General features: G+C 44.4%; 1 protein-coding gene across 1 annotated transcript in view; it reads left to right on the top strand.

Moving 5' to 3' along the window:
• Positions 1-15,730, top strand: part of LNP1 (leukemia NUP98 fusion partner 1) — a 45,848-nt gene that overhangs the window by 8,449 nt on the left and 21,669 nt on the right. Inside the window, exons 2-3 of the mRNA XM_018568321.1 lie at positions 6,284-6,544; positions 12,973-13,017. Of these exons, the coding sequence (XP_018423823.1) occupies positions 6,284-6,544; positions 12,973-13,017 (306 nt within the window). The remainder of the gene's footprint in view (positions 1-6,283; positions 6,545-12,972; positions 13,018-15,730) is intronic.

Raw genomic sequence — 15,730 nt, forward strand, 5'->3', positions numbered from 1 at the left:
GGAGGGGGGAAATGGACACATAGGTGGCAGTTAGAGAGAAGAGAGGAGCATAAAGGGTTATTTCAGAGCCACCAGGTTGGTAACAGGTTCCAAGCATGATGACATGAACACGATCAGCGTAGTGTTCATACAGAATTACATGTGCTGGCTGTTTCCTGGTCATACGAGGAGGATCAAGGCATTAATTTAGCCAGGCAAAGTTCCAAAAATACTCACCTTTAACTTATGTTGGCTGAGAGGATTGTGGATGTATTAGCAGGTCAATATCCAGGAAGAGCTGCTAGTGTCAGTCCCCATTCTTTTGTCAATCATTCATTTACAAGGCTAGCTAATCAGCGACTCTCAGACCTCTTTACTGCATTACAACCTAAATACTGTACATCCATTCCCCATTATACATATCTGTAACACTTAGGACCTTGGATAGGAAGTAACTAAAAAAAATGTAAGATGGGAATGGAGACTTTTCATATTTCACTGGCTGGATGCTTAATCAAGATCAGTAAATACCTGGGCGGTGAAGCCAGGATAAGGATAACAATCAGGATAAAAGCCACAGACCATGCACCATTATAAATCAGGTGACTCACCCTGTCAAGTGGTTTATTGGACCATGGTAGCCATTGACAGGTGATATAGGTCTCTGGGAGATCCTGTGGGATTCACTTCTCGAGGCCTACTGCTCACTCAGTTCTGCTTATGTTGCATTATGTTCTACTTCAATAATTTCCAATATTGTGGACTGTTAGAAACCACTGTTTCTTTTTGGTTACCGCATTAGCCTCATGGTTTTCTATTTTTTAATGTTCTTTCTTCTACAACTAATAAAAATTGTGTGAAAGAAAAACCAGGTCACTAGAAAACACTGCTGTACATACAAATATATTCTAAGCCTGATAATGTATTCAGATACATCTCTCTGGTCTAGCATCCTAACAATTCTCAAGTTGCATAGCAAGACACTGGTGTCTGACCCTTCTAACCTGAAACTGTAAATGTAATACATGCATACAGTGCAGGGTGCTATTGGTGCCTTTTCATACATGCAGCCCTCTTCAAGTGTGGCTACTGACTCTCAAAATCCACATTGTTCCAACCTGGAAGACTAGGCACTATATAGGATATATATAGAATATAACATAAATGCTACTGTATCCCACAGTGATGTAAGATCAAAGTGAGGAAACCATGACAGATGCATGCAGGGGACCCAGTCAATAGACACATTTCGTGTAACTCAGTGGACCACGTCTCTACATGGAGCAGTGCTGGGTGGTAGGAGCAGATGCAGTGGTAAATTAAGTTTCTCCTTTACAGATATGTGTTTCCCTGTCACAATTTAATGTTTTGGGGAAGGAAGGATAAGAGTTAAGGCATTCTTTCAGGGTTTAAGTTAAGGGTTAAGGATTCATGCAAGAAGAAGGTTAAGTATTGGGTGGCTATAGTGTTAGGTCAGTTTAAAGCAAAGGTAGGGGAGTCAAAAACTTCATGCCTTAGCCCCTATTTGCACCTGAGTGATTTGAAGTGCATTTCCAGAAGTACTTTGACGCTCAACACTCAGATATCCATGTTATTCTATTGTGCCCGATCACCTCTGAATGATATGTTGTTGCTCAACACTCAACAAAATGTACATGAGCTTCTTTGGATAGGATCACACGTTTGTGGCCCCAATGGGCTTCAACCATTGAAGCGCCTGGAAAACACACATAATGTGTAGTTTACGTGCAATTTCACACCCAACAGTCTGTCCTAGTAACTAGCTTTTCATTGGTTAAAACAAAATTGCTCAAGCCATAAACTGCGCGATAAACGGTCATACAAGTATGCAGAAAAAAGCCCAGAAAATGACCGGAGGCGATGACTTGATCAATTGTGAATGTAGTCTAAACCTACCCATAGTAAGCTTACGGTGCTTGGACCTCACACATGCGAGCCGGCCCCAATTCTCATACATTGTACATGTAGGGACAAATATACCCAGAGACATTCTGCAGGTGGTTGTAAGAATTGGTTTTATGAGTCAGATTGCATTTATTACAATGAAAGCTTTATGTGACTAGATGTCAGAGTTATATAAAACAGTTTCATTGCATTAAATCTTTTTTTCTGCTAATGGTATTTGTTATTGGGGCACAGAAATGCCCTTCAAAGGAAGCCCAAGGACACATTTTACTAGTTAAAAATGAGGAGACTCTTGTTTTTTCATGACGCAGCGTATTGATTACAAAATAGTAGGCAATTAAAGTTTTACGGTATGAAAGGTTATTATTTAGTTTTTCTTTTAAACCCTGACCCCGGGGGCAAGATATAACCCGCCTCCCATCATTCCCTTCCACCTCTATAACCTATCCTAGGATTTGCTTACATTTTTCCTTAACATATGATGCAAGTTATACTTACCCCTCTCCAGAATACTTGTCAGCTCTGCCTCTGGGTGCTAGTGCCCCTACTTATTCTTTGTGATAGCATAAGTCCTCTTCTGAATCCTGAAAGGACCCCTCCGATGGAGAACCAACAGAAAGTGACCACATCAAGCAGACAGTATTATCTGGGAGATGGGCTTTACTTGAGCTTTATTTCTTGGGTAGTAGCTTAATCTACAGATACCAAAATAGGGTCTATTTTCAGTTCAGTCTAAGGGAAATATAGCTCACAGATTTATGTTGCAGAAACTCATCTTGCTTAACGAAGGACATCTTGCATGCATTTTGTATAGTCAAAACTTATAGGTTTTGAAAATAGCGGGGAAGGGTTAGAGCCCATGCTGGGTTCCTAATTATTCTGACTCCGAATGTTGTATTAGCGATTTTATCCCTTGCTGAGACCTCTATGCCTGGCCTGTATAAGCAGATATAATCACTGCGGACAATCCTTATGAAAAAGCTGAAGTCTCCAAGTACCTTTTCATTCAGGAATTGCTTTATTGCTTGCAGCAGAGTTACAGCAGACAACAGCAGGGATCCCAACCTGAAAGGGAGGTGCCTTTCTCATTTCAGGGAGGTGCCCTCTGTCCCTCCCCTCCATCTCCCCCACAACAACAAGGAAGAGAGCGCCCCCCTGAAATGATGGCATTCCTTGCTATCTGCTGTTTTGTTTTTTAGTATTCGGACAGCTGCTGCCGTCAGAATAATAAAACATTTAAAAAAACCAGCATAGGAATGAATAGCTAGATTGCTATTGGCTATTTCAATTTGCAATAGCCAATAGAAAGCTGACTATTGCACCCACCCTCTGCTGCTGTCATTCAGCAGAGGAGGACCTGATGGAGAACTTCAGGTCCACCTTTGCGACCCCACTGTCAAGAAAAAAAACACCCCAAAAAACAACAGATAGCGGGGAAAGGTATACTCTGCTAGATAAAGCAGAGTGATCCTTTCCGGGAGAAAATGTTTCTCTCCCGGGTGCCCATTAGCCGCTATCTTATAGCGGGAGACTCCCGGAACATCCAGGAGAGTTGAAGTGTCTGCAACAGGATACAGCATATGAATGAACAGATGGTATTTGAAGGTCAGAGATGGTAATGTTTCCAAGCATACAATGCAGATTAACATTTGGTCATGCAGCTCACAATGGGAGGCTTTCAGCAACAGAGGCAGTGTTGACAATCCTGAAAACAGTGGACAGAACTAGGCGTGGCCAGGAGCTGATTGACAAGTTACTGGTTTGTAGTGACAATGCAGATTACCACCACCCCCCGCAACATTTTCTCATCCCACTGTATTGCAAGCAGACACAGCCTACCCAAGAGTGATAACTCTGCTCTGTATTCAGGAGTAGTGCAGCATTGTTGCCACCCCATCACAGGCAGCTGCAAAGGTGGATTTCACTGGAAGGCTCAAGAGGAATTTGTGGAACTTTGCAAGGGGTCTAAAAAAAAAACTGTGAGTACAGACTCATTTATAATTATGTGCTGCAGCACACATTTTCCTTTAAAGTGGAAGGCCGCAAGCTAAAAAAATGTATATATATTTACATTGGTTCAGCTCGTCCAGCTTACAATGTAAGAATATATATTTATTATCCTTGGCAGGGCAAGGGGGATCCTTTAAAACACTGTAGTAGCTGAAGCAATTTCAGTGTATTCCAGCGTCTTCGGGTCCTGGAACAGCTGCTGTGCTAAGCGACTTCCCCGCCGCAGTTAAAACACAGCAGGCCGCTAACTAGGAACAGTGGCCATTTAGCGAACGCCTAGTATTCCTATGAATGAATACTAGTCATTCTCTGTTTGGATAATGGGTGGTGCTGTGACAAATACAGCAAAGAAGCTCATGCAGCACTTTGAGTCACAAGCTTTATACATTTCTTAAACATGCAATTCATTGTGTTTGTGGCATGTTAACGTGCACGTGTTTGGTCTTAGTCTGCATGTACAGTAAATGTGTAAAATAAAATAAAATACTTATATTAATTGCATACAATTATTACAATTCAATTTTTTTCCATAGTTGTCCTTGAATTATTTTCTTTTGGTTAGAAAAATCCAAAGATTTTTGGAAAGATCTGTTATAGAGAATGGGCAATACCCTGGTATGATCCTGTAGGATGGAATGTTGTCACACTTATAAACCAAATATCTATATGGCTAATTCAGCAAATTTGTGCTGCAAAACCCCATACAACCTTTCTTTTTTATTACCTTCAGAAAGCAGCCACGGCCTGAGTAAAAAAAATCTGTCTCCTGCCAGCATTCTCCAGAGAATGATGCTTGCTCTCTATGTAAAAGCAGTGGTTTCTGTGGAGAGGATAGGAGAGACAGCCAGAGTAGAGAGAGGAGAGACAGCCAGAGTAGAGAGAGGAGAGACAGCCAGGGTAGAGAGAGGAGCACAGCCAAGAAAGAGAGAGAGGAGAGACAGCCAGGAGAGAGAACGAGGAGAGAGAGTCAGGAGGGAGAGAGAGAAGAGACAGCTATGGAAGAGAGAGGGGAGACAGCCAGGAGAAAGAGTAAGGAGAGGCAGCCAGGAGAGAAAGAGAGCCAAGAGAAAGAGTAAGGAGCAGGAAAAGAAAGAGCAGGGAGAGACAACCAGGAGAGAGGGAGAGAGAGAGAAGAGAGACAGCCAGGAGGGGGAGAGAGAGAATGAGGAGAGAGAGCCAGAAGAAAGAGCGAGGAGAGATAGAGAGGAGAGACAGCCAGGAGAGAGAGTGAGAAGAGACAGCCAGGGGAAAGAGCGAGGAGAGATAGAGAGGAGAGACAACCAGGAGAAACAGAAGAGAGACAGACAGGAGAAAGAGCAACAAGATACAACCGGGAGAGAAAGTGAGGAGTGAAAGCTTGGAGGGAGCCAGGAGAAAGAACTGGGAGAGACACCCACGAGAGAAAGAGGAGAGACAGCCAGGATAAACAGAGGAGAGACAACCAGGAGACAGAGAGAGGAGAGATAGAGAGGAGAGACAACCAGGAGAAACAGAAGAGAGACAGACAGGAGAAAGAGTGAGGGGAGACACCCAGGAGAGAGAGCGAGAAGAGAAAGCTAGGAGAAACAGCCAGGAGAGAGAGTGAGAAGAGACAGCCAGGGGAAAGAGCGAGGAGAGACAGCCAGGAGAGAGAGCGAGGAAAGACAGGCAGGAGAAAGAGCAACAAGATACAACCGGAGACAAAGTGAGGAGCAAAAGCTTGGAGAGAGCCAGGAGAAAGAACTGGGAGAGACAGCCAGGAGAGAGAGAGGAGAGACAGCAAGGAGAAAGAGCAGGGAGAGACAGGCACGAGAGATAGAGAGAGAGAGGGAGAGAGAGGGAGAGAGAGGAAAGGCAGCCAGGACAACCAATAAAAGCTTGGTAAATGAGATAAAGTATAAACTGTCTGTTACGAAGGAAGAGAGAGAGGGAGGGGGGAGAGAGAGAGAACGAACCATCAGAGCGCAGTCCTCAGGCATACTTAGTCATGAGGAGACCTTCTGTAGCTGAGCTGCAGTCCCATCCTGTGTAAGCTGCACAGCTGTTTACAACCAAAAACACCAGGGTCCTGTCGATGCCCCTGTCTCCCTGAAATCTTGTGTCCAGGTTACAGCTGCCATGAAACCCGGACACAGCATTCAAAACCCGGACTGTCCGGGTATATCCCGGACAGGTAGCAACCCTACTTTAATACCACTTTATTGCATACTTTTTCCAGCTGACTCAATAAGACACTCAGAAGATCACCATGACAGTCAGAAACTAGCTGTTTCAGAAATAGCAGCCAACTTGTTTCATGGCAGGTGTCCTTTAATTTTGTCATGATTTATTAATGATTATAGTGATTGCTGCTGTCCATAATAATTAAATGTTCATACTGCTTTTTCAGGCCCAGCTTACTGCCATGCATGCGGCTCGATTCCACTCGACCTCTAAGGCACCGTCTCCAGTCTATCTGAAGGGTTATAAGGAACCTCGAGAGGACAAGGACAGCAAAAGCAACAACCACACCAAGATAAGTAAACTGTTCTCAGTGGAAACCTCGGTGCCTGAGAGCAATGGACAGAAAAAACGATCCAATTCCATACAGGAATTCTCTGAATTATTTGAGAAGCAGCTGCGCTTTCGGACAAAACGTTCCACATCTCTGGTAGGTGAATTACAAGAACGATTGGTAGTTATAGTACATGACACCATAGAGTGTAAGTGTCCTTAAAGGTAACCGATTAATTCAGCAAAGAATCAAAGATGGAGTAAAAAGCTTTATTTAGAATGTATGCCGAATCTAGATTGGTCTGTATAGGCTTCTGCAGCACCTGTAAAATAAGACACATCCACAATGACTCTTAAAGCCCAACTCCATTCAAAACTTTTGTTTTGGACAGAGTGGGGAAGAGATAAAATATCTGTCCCTTTCTTTCCCGATGTATATGACCCCATTGGAGATATTGTTTTCTGGTGGGAAGTGGTGGGAAGTCTTTTCAGTGGGGACCAGAAATGTTGTAACCTGTGTCAGTTTATTACTATGTAGCACACCCCTGACCCCAGAAGCATGTACGGGACCCCAGGGGCAGTATGGGCTGACATTGCACCTCAGGGCGGGGCCTTAGCCGTTTGCGGGATGTGAATGTAAAGTTGGGCGCCAGTCACTTTAAGGGTTTTCAAAGATATTATTTTGCTGACAGCTCACTTTGGAGCAAGGGTAAAGGGCTACAGACACCTAGAACAGTATGACTCAGGACACACTGACAACCCACCATCGTCATAGTGCAGAGGGCCTTTAAACTGATTACAGTAACACTGCAATCACTGTGTATTGCAGAACCTAAGCTGGTCAGCAGACATAGCGCAGAACTTTCTGGGCAAGGCACCAGACTTTACTTTCAAGCTAGGGTTGCCACCTTTTCTTCGGGTGAAACCCGAACACTCCAGTGCTGCGCACAGTCGGGGGGTTTGGGTGGGGCGAATAGGCAGACAGGAGAAAGAGTAAGAAGACTATCTTTAGAGGACTACAAATCCCAGCAATACAAAATAATATGGGGCTACATACTTTGTGTTGTTCTGGGGTGGCTCTCGGTTGAGGACTCCGCGGGCTCTCGGGTGGGCTGTGCAGGCTTTCAGGAAGGCTATGTGGTGTCTTGCCAGGGGTCCAGAGGACTACACATCCCAGCAATACCTGTATCTAAATGAATAACCATGTTACACAGCATTCACACCAAATCATTCTCAGCATACTGCAGTCCTCTCCATACAGATAGAAATCTATAAATGTGACAATAAGGGCCCGTTCACACCAGTTGCAGTGCGTTCTGTCCCGATTCTGTCCTGAACGCACTGCCTGGCATTGCGGCCGGCTCACTTTTTGGTGGGCAGGAGGGGGCGTGGCGGGCCATTGAAGTGAATGGCAGCGTAGCCACGCCTTCCGGCCGCAATGCAATCGCCTGCAAGGGATCGCAAGGCACATATTGTGCCTGTGGTCCGGTGCGATCAAAATAGTGCTTGCAGCATTTTGATCGCACCGGACTGGACCGCAGGCACAATGTGCCTTGCGATCCCGTGCGGGCGATCGCATTGCGGCCGGAGGGCGTGGCTACGGTGCCATTCACTTCAATGGCCCACCACACCCTCCTGCCCCACCAAAAAGTGAGCTGGCCGCAATGCGAGGCAGTGCGTTCGGGCCGGAATCCAGCCAGAACGCACTCCAACTGGTGTGAATGAGCACTAAAGCAAGCTGATTAAAGTGAACTGGATTCTGACAGTAGTAGCCATTTGTATTATGACATTATCATCACACGTGACAACTTCTGCAGAAGAGCTGCACTAGGGGGATCGGCAGGGAAGCAGTGATGTATGGGTTAACCCACTGCTTCCCAATGTGATTCGTACTGGCAACAGGTATAATGTTACACATTCCATAATGTAATGAATGGAATGTGTGCTGGAGAGACAATACATCTACTGTACCTCTAATGGGTCGGGTTCCTCTAATGATTAGGCTCAGTGTATTGCTTATGAGTCTAATCAGATGCATAAGCAATACCCTGAGCTGGCCTACACATAGTTAATGTGGTCACAAACATTGCCTGGGCTGGGCACCGATCAGGGTGCAAACAAAGTGTCACAAAGTTAGAACCTCGCCACTCACCCTCCATCCATCTTCCCCCGCTCCCCCCTCTTCTCAGCTGTTTCCCCGCCATCAGCAACAACCGATCTCCGGTTCAGCCGCCTCTGGCTTCTGCCGTCAACCAGCACACCCACCCACCACTGTTAACCCTTACCTGCCTTGGCAGCATCCTGATCGTCTCCAGGTCTCACATGTCTGTGATGTGAGGCTGGGTCAACATTTCAGCAGAAGCGCCGGACCTCCTCGGCAGCCGAAGTTCTAAGAAAAATGTAAAGTTCTGGTAACGGAACTTAGTGTTTTGTGTCCTGGCGTCAGCTGGCGTGACGCCCGGGCACAAGACTAAAAAACCGGACTGTACGGGTGAATCCCGTACGGGTGGCAACCCTAGACCTGGAGCGATGCAGATTACATCACTTCCGGACCCATAGCTGTCAGTGCTGGGCTCCCGAAGCCTGCGATCTGCACTTAAATACCTTATTTAGAGTGTAAAGGTGACACTGGGGGTCTTTTTTGGACCCCCAGCATCACCTTAAAGAGCACCTCTCACTGCTAATATGCTATCACATGGGGGCTTGTAAGCACCCCCTATGTGATAGCAATTAAAGTAAAGTTTAAAAAAAAACAGTTTTAAAAATAAAATAAATGTAAAAATAATGTACATTTTTACAAAAAAGTATTTTATTGTGTTTTGGGGCACTACATTTAACTTTAGTGCATTTTTCACTAAAAAATGCACTTAAGTTAAATCGCATACCAAACTCCCCTCTTCGTTCTGGGGTAGGAGAGGACGTGACGGTCCATTGAAGCCACACTGGACCGGAACGCAGGCAATGTTTTGTCACGCGTCCGATCACACTGCGGATCTGGGGCGTGGCTGCAGTGCCATTGACCTCAATATAACGCCATGCCCCCGCCCAGAACGAAGGGGGGGGGGGAGTTTACTGTATGATTACTGTGCGTTCCAGCAGCTACCGCTCTGGAACGCACCGCAATGGGTGTGAACAAGCCCAAACACCTCCAGGGGTGCCTGCACAGCCAAAACAACAGGGCCCCTTTCACAATATTACAACCAGCATGACATACTGTAATGTTATACCAACCCCTCATTCCCCCTCCTTCTCACCCCCTTTCCCCCCTCTTCTCCCCCCCCCCTTTCCTTTCAATTGTTATTAAAAAAAAATGTTAAGATGAAAGCGCTGTCCATGCCGACTGCTGGAGAATGACTTCTCCCTCTCTGCTCTCTCGGTGATGTCACTTTCTCTGACTCACACAGTGCCAGCCAACGGAGGATCAAAGGAGTGAGAGAGAGAGAGAATCGAGCTACTGAAAACAGCGCCACCTGGTGCTCGCTGACTGCTGCTTTCTCCCTGCTACCCACCGCTCGCCATGGTGCCACCAAGTACGGGGGAGCGGCGGCCTCCCGCCCGGGCACAGGGTTCAAAACCCGCACTGTCCGGGTGATTCCCGTACGGGTGGCAACCCTAGTTCAAGCCCAATCCTGGCTGCTCTGGCACCTTCAGCAGACGAAGTTCCTCCCTGGTTCTCCATCTCAGACACTTTACTGGCAGGACAGCTGCAGACCCCAGCATTGGATCTTTATCCCTGACAACCAGCAGGCTGCAGGCCTAGCTCATCAAATTTTGCATCCTCCCCCAGGCAGGGGCCTGGGGTGCCGGGGGAAAGTCTCACAAGTCAGCCCTGAATATTTATGTCCTCCCCCAGCATGTACCACTGGTCATGAACCTCCTAGTGATTGGCTAGGGAGACACCTATTCATAACTCATTATTGGATGTTCTGCTCTATTGCAAGGTCACACCCAGCAGCAGGCACATACAAACGATAACAGGGCGCTTAGGGGAAACCAAATGAGCACAGACTATCAAATTAGCATAGACTGGATACAGTCCAACAGAAACAAATTGAAGGAGTCACCCCGCTTAGGGCAAGGTGGCTACAAATACTTTCTGTGTCCCTCTTACTTCCAGTGATTACTAGTCCCCTTACTTCTTGCTCTGATGTCACAGGGAAGTGAAATCTCCTCAATAGGTTCACAGACAGCAATTAAAACTTAGAAGTATTTATCTTCCTATGTCTATTCAGAACATAAAATAATAACATTTTGGTTGGCGCACGTACCATGCAAAAGTAACATAGCCTGTACAGAAAGCAGGTCTGTGGGAGGGACCCAGCAGGTTCCACCCACTACAGGTTGGGGGCAGATTCAAGACCAGTCGCCCTGCACAGAAAAAGAAAGCAACAGTGACTAGTCTTGATCAAAGACAGCCGCTGAACAGAATAAATGTTTCATTACTGCACAGATCTGAAAGAAATACACAAAGAACACCAACATTTATGTAAGAATACACGTGCCTCTAGTATTTACAATATTTACTTATCCCAGTGTTCAGTTTTAAATGATAAACAGCCAGAAAAACAGCCAGCTAGTATTTTTAAAATGTGTCTAAAGCTTCTTTACACCTGGGTGGCATAGACACAAACTTCCTGAAATCATTGACGTCACTCTTATTTGAGAATATTGGCTGCCACTTTGTAATATGGGATATTGGGGTAGGGGACTAACCAGAGCTCGAAGTTACAGAGCTGATAAAGGGTTATATAACATGATTGGGAGAACGGCAGGAGGTCCCAGTTTTGCCCTGTACTGTAATCCTAGACTACTTCTGTGCAAGGCATTATAGTAAGTTAATATAAAGCCAGAATAAAGTATTTTTAGGTGGGGATAGTCATATGTAGAATGTTCTCATCTGCACATCGCTGACCCCGACTCCCTGATCACTGCACTGCAGGCTATGGGTGGATGGGGATAAGGAGCTCAGGCGTTCTGGGTACCACAAGCTGGCATATATCAAATCATTTACCTGTGTCATATGTATACTTTAATGCAGTCAGTGTAACGTTATAACCTTTCAGGTTACATTTAAACACCATTTGTAGGGTTTTAGAAGAACAGAGTAGGGTAAAGGGGAGTGTCAGTGAGTCAGGGGGTAGTCCTTTGAACTGGAGAGAGTCCAGCGGAGGGCAACAAAACTAATTAGGGGAATGGAGGACCAGAGCTATGACACTAGGCTTCTGACCTTAAAGGCTGGAATTAGGGAGATTAAGGGGGGATATGATTTTCATGTACAAGATGTTCAATGGTGACGGCAACATTGGCAACAAACTGTTTGAGATTAACTCCATTACAAAGACTAGAGGCCACCACCTAAAGTTGGTGGAGAAAAAATTCCAGCACAATGGGCGAAGAGGGTTCTTTACAGTAAGAGTGGTTAAGGTCTGGGACTCACTGCCATCGGCAGTGATTTCAGCCAAGAGTGTAAATTTGTTCAAGAAACGTTTGGACAATTTCTTGAGGGTCCGTAATATCCAGGGATACCAGTATCCCTAAGAATGAGATGATGCGTGGACCTATATGGGTTGGACTTGATGGACGTATGTCTTTATTCAACCCCAAATACTATGTAACTATGTATGTAACACAGTTTTTGGTGTTTATCGGTGTGGTTCATGTTTTTTCTGATTTAAGAGGACATTCCTACATTGGACACTAGAGGGTACCATAATAATGATATTAGTTCAGAAGTGCCGATATATTCCAAAGCATGTCCGTCTCTGGAATATCTAATGTCTTTCATAATAATATCTTGCAAAAAAGAGGTGAGTTGTCCATTATAATTAGTTGGTATTAGTAGATATCCTTCAACATGCCAATGTATTTCCATAAACTTACATTACCTCTGCACACACTGTAGTACTGTATATTGGATGTCAAGGTGACCATGATGCTTAGGAATTGTAGGATTAGAACTACTGGCTGTGTGAGTTTTTGCCATTTCCAGTTATAATTATAATTAATGAAGAACCTAATTCTTCAAGCAGAATAGGGAGTATGGTAACATGTTGTTAAAGGAGAACTCCCCTGCTAATTAGTTGTGGTATTTGTGGGCTCCATGAGCTTCCAATGTCCTCTACTAGGTGTCTCTCCTCCTTTCACAAGGCCACAATGAAGATGTCTCTCTTGTAGGTGTGTTCCCCACTTATTTCTCCACATTATAGACAATTCTTTGGGTTGTGTTCATGATTTAGCTTTGGACAGAAGTGGGGGAAGTGGAAAGCGTGATGAGGATATATTACCACTAGAGTCTTCAAGATACCACTTATATTTCAACATTACAGCAAGCATGTAAAGCTGACATACTTGTTCTATGTGGAGCTCATCTTTACAGCATACCTAAAAAAAATGGGTCTTGCTGATATGATAGCTATTTAAATAAGTCTTAACATCTTCTACTGTTTCCATTGATGTAATCTAATCTAAATATAATCTGATTGGTTGCTTTGGGTAACAGCACATCACTGCTCCTTATATCATTTTTCAGCTTTTGTTTTATTGCTTGATTTACTATGGTCTATCTTGATTCTTGTGTTTTGACAGGGAGAGCACTCAATACCACGGAGGAACTCGTCTTGCAGAGAGAAGGTAGGGGATGATGCCGCCCATCACTTCCGAATCCCCCACCTATCCCGTAAAGAAAAATCGTGCTTTCTTTTCAAAGACAAAAAAAATGACACTGTGACTTAAGTTCGGCTGTGTTGTAATTTGCCACTTTATGTGCCAGGAATGCAGTTGTTCTATTTTTCCAACTATGACAAATCTTAACCAAAAATGTTGAAATGTAAAATGTAATAAAATTAATGGTACCATAAAACCACTACCTAAAGCCCATCTCGGGGGTAAAAAAAAAAATGTCCTTGTAGAGGGGTTGCCCCCATGCTGCAAGGGTTAACTGCTCGTTTTTATTCATGGCGATTCTCTAAAGCACTTTTACTTACCTGATCTTCACCTCTTGGGCTGTCTCTTGCTGTCCTCAAGTATAATGCAGAGCTGAGGATCCTGCTTTAGAAGTGATGACATCAGCAGGCCTCTGACCACCAAAGCGTAGTGGAGAAGAGGCTTTGGTTGCCAGTCCTAGAACCAGCTGAAGCGGGGATCAGGTAATTAAAAATTCTTTAGAGAGTCTCCCTAGACAAAAATGAGCACTTATCCCTTGGAGTGCAGAGGTAACTCCACTACAAGGGTAGTTTTTTTTATTTATACCCAGAGACAGGCTTTAAAGAATAATTTTAGTAGATGTAAAAATATTTGTATAGTTTCTTATCACAGAATTGTTTATATCTCTGAATATGATTAACAATTTTGCATTAGTTCCTGGAAGTGGGAGTGCAGCTTACGTGCCGGTTAGCTGATAACATAGAACAGCCGACCAAAATAATTTGTGTCTGTGCCCATCTGATTTGTGATCGTTTGAGCTAGAAACCCATGATCACTCCTCCATTGACAGTAATAACATCCTGAGAAGGAATGGTGACTATAGACACCACTAGGGGTGGTGTCTAGGGGTTAATTTATAAAAGTTCCACCCAATGTATAGCCAGATGGATGCCCCTGGCATTCCACTAGTGCCCCTGGCTGGCATTTCTAAGTATAGGAATTTCCTATACTTGTCAGCACCATCCAGGGGCGCTAGTGCCATGCAAACTTTTATGAATTAACCCCCCAGTAATTTAAAAAAATTCTGTAGCATGTTGATGACTGACTTCTTGGCTACGGTATTATGACATATAGAGGCATGAAGTCCAAATGTATATCTAAAGCTACAACTTTTATTGTTCAATAGAGTAGGAAATGAGTAAAACCACTGTCAGGTTTTGTTTTTTTCCATCTGTGTCCCACTGCAAAGATTTCCCTTTACTTCCTGTCCTCTAGACACAACAGGAGTGAGATAAAATCTCTCCAAATGGAAGGAAATCCCCTCTCAGGGCTGGTTCACACCATGTCTTAGGAACACCATGTCACACCATGTCTTAGGAACACCATGTCACACCATGTCTTAGGAACAGGATACGTAGAAAGCAGTTGTTTTCTATGTGCCCTCTTCACACCATACATGTGCGGTGGTGTGCAGAAAATAGACAAGGTGTGAAAGGAACACCATGTCACACCATGTCTTAGGAACAGGATACGTAGAAAGCAGTTGTTTTCTATGTGCCCTCTTCACACCATACATGTGCGGTGGTGTGCAGAAAATAGACAAGGTGTGAACAAGCCCCTAGCACAATTTTGGATTTTCTTTCACTTTCAGTTCTGGTGAGAGCACAGTATACAGAGAATGATTGTCCCTAAAGGTGCCCATACACTGCACGATTCTCGTACGAGAATCGCGGGAAATCCCGCGATCGTACGAGAATCGTGCAGTGTATGGAAGGCGCGCGACTGTTTCTACTGTACGGTCGCACGTCTTCCGTCGAACCAGCAGGCTAGAAAACCTGCCGGGAATCAGGGGGGCGGGCTTGCGATGATCGCAAGTACGATCTGCCTGTCCAAGATGGGCAGATCGTACGTTTTTTTAAGTACTTTACAACCCTCGCAAGACAAAAGTCTTGCAAGGGTTGTAAAGTGTATGGGCACCTTAACAGGGACCCAGACATTAATACAAGTCTGACAGAGATTCTACTTGCTCACTACTCCATCCAAACCAGAAAAAAAGAGCTTCTAATACACTTTAGGCCTCATGCACATGGCCGCCTGTGTGCAACCAGCCTGTCATTGATTGCCACCTGTGACTCCAGGGCAGAGAAATATGCCAAATTTGTACATGTATATTTATATATAATGTTTAGAAGATTATCTTCTATGACGTAGTATACATTTTGGACATGCTGTAATAGAGCAAAGGCAATATACTCAAAGTCCAAAGTTTAACACTTTTGTCAATAGAAATTTTACATATTGGTTTGCTGTATATAGTTCCTTGTAAATATACACAGATCCCGATTGCAGTGGATTCCTCTCTTATAGTCTTTCGTGTGGGGATCGCATCCACCATATTATCACCTTGCTGATGGCATCTTTGGATTTGAAAAAATTACTAAAATCAACAACTGGTGAATCGGTGAATTGCTCACGCTATCCAAATATCCATATGTGCAGTTTTCTATAAGACCTCACAGATATAACCCGGTTGAGTATGCACTTCTATGTAGGACTGCTGCCTTTTGTGACAGGATTTTATGCTGTGCAGCTTCCCTCTCATGCTCAAAGATCAAAGAAGGCATAGCATGGACATGCACAGCCTATTGCATTAGGGTGTACAAACAAAAGTTTAGACATTCATGTGTATAATTATATATAT

The sequence above is a fragment of the Nanorana parkeri genome, unplaced genomic scaffold, assembly GCF_000935625.1.
Source record: "Nanorana parkeri isolate BGI_ZX_2015 unplaced genomic scaffold, ASM93562v1 scaffold1171, whole genome shotgun sequence".
Taxonomy (NCBI): domain Eukaryota; kingdom Metazoa; phylum Chordata; class Amphibia; order Anura; family Dicroglossidae; genus Nanorana; species Nanorana parkeri.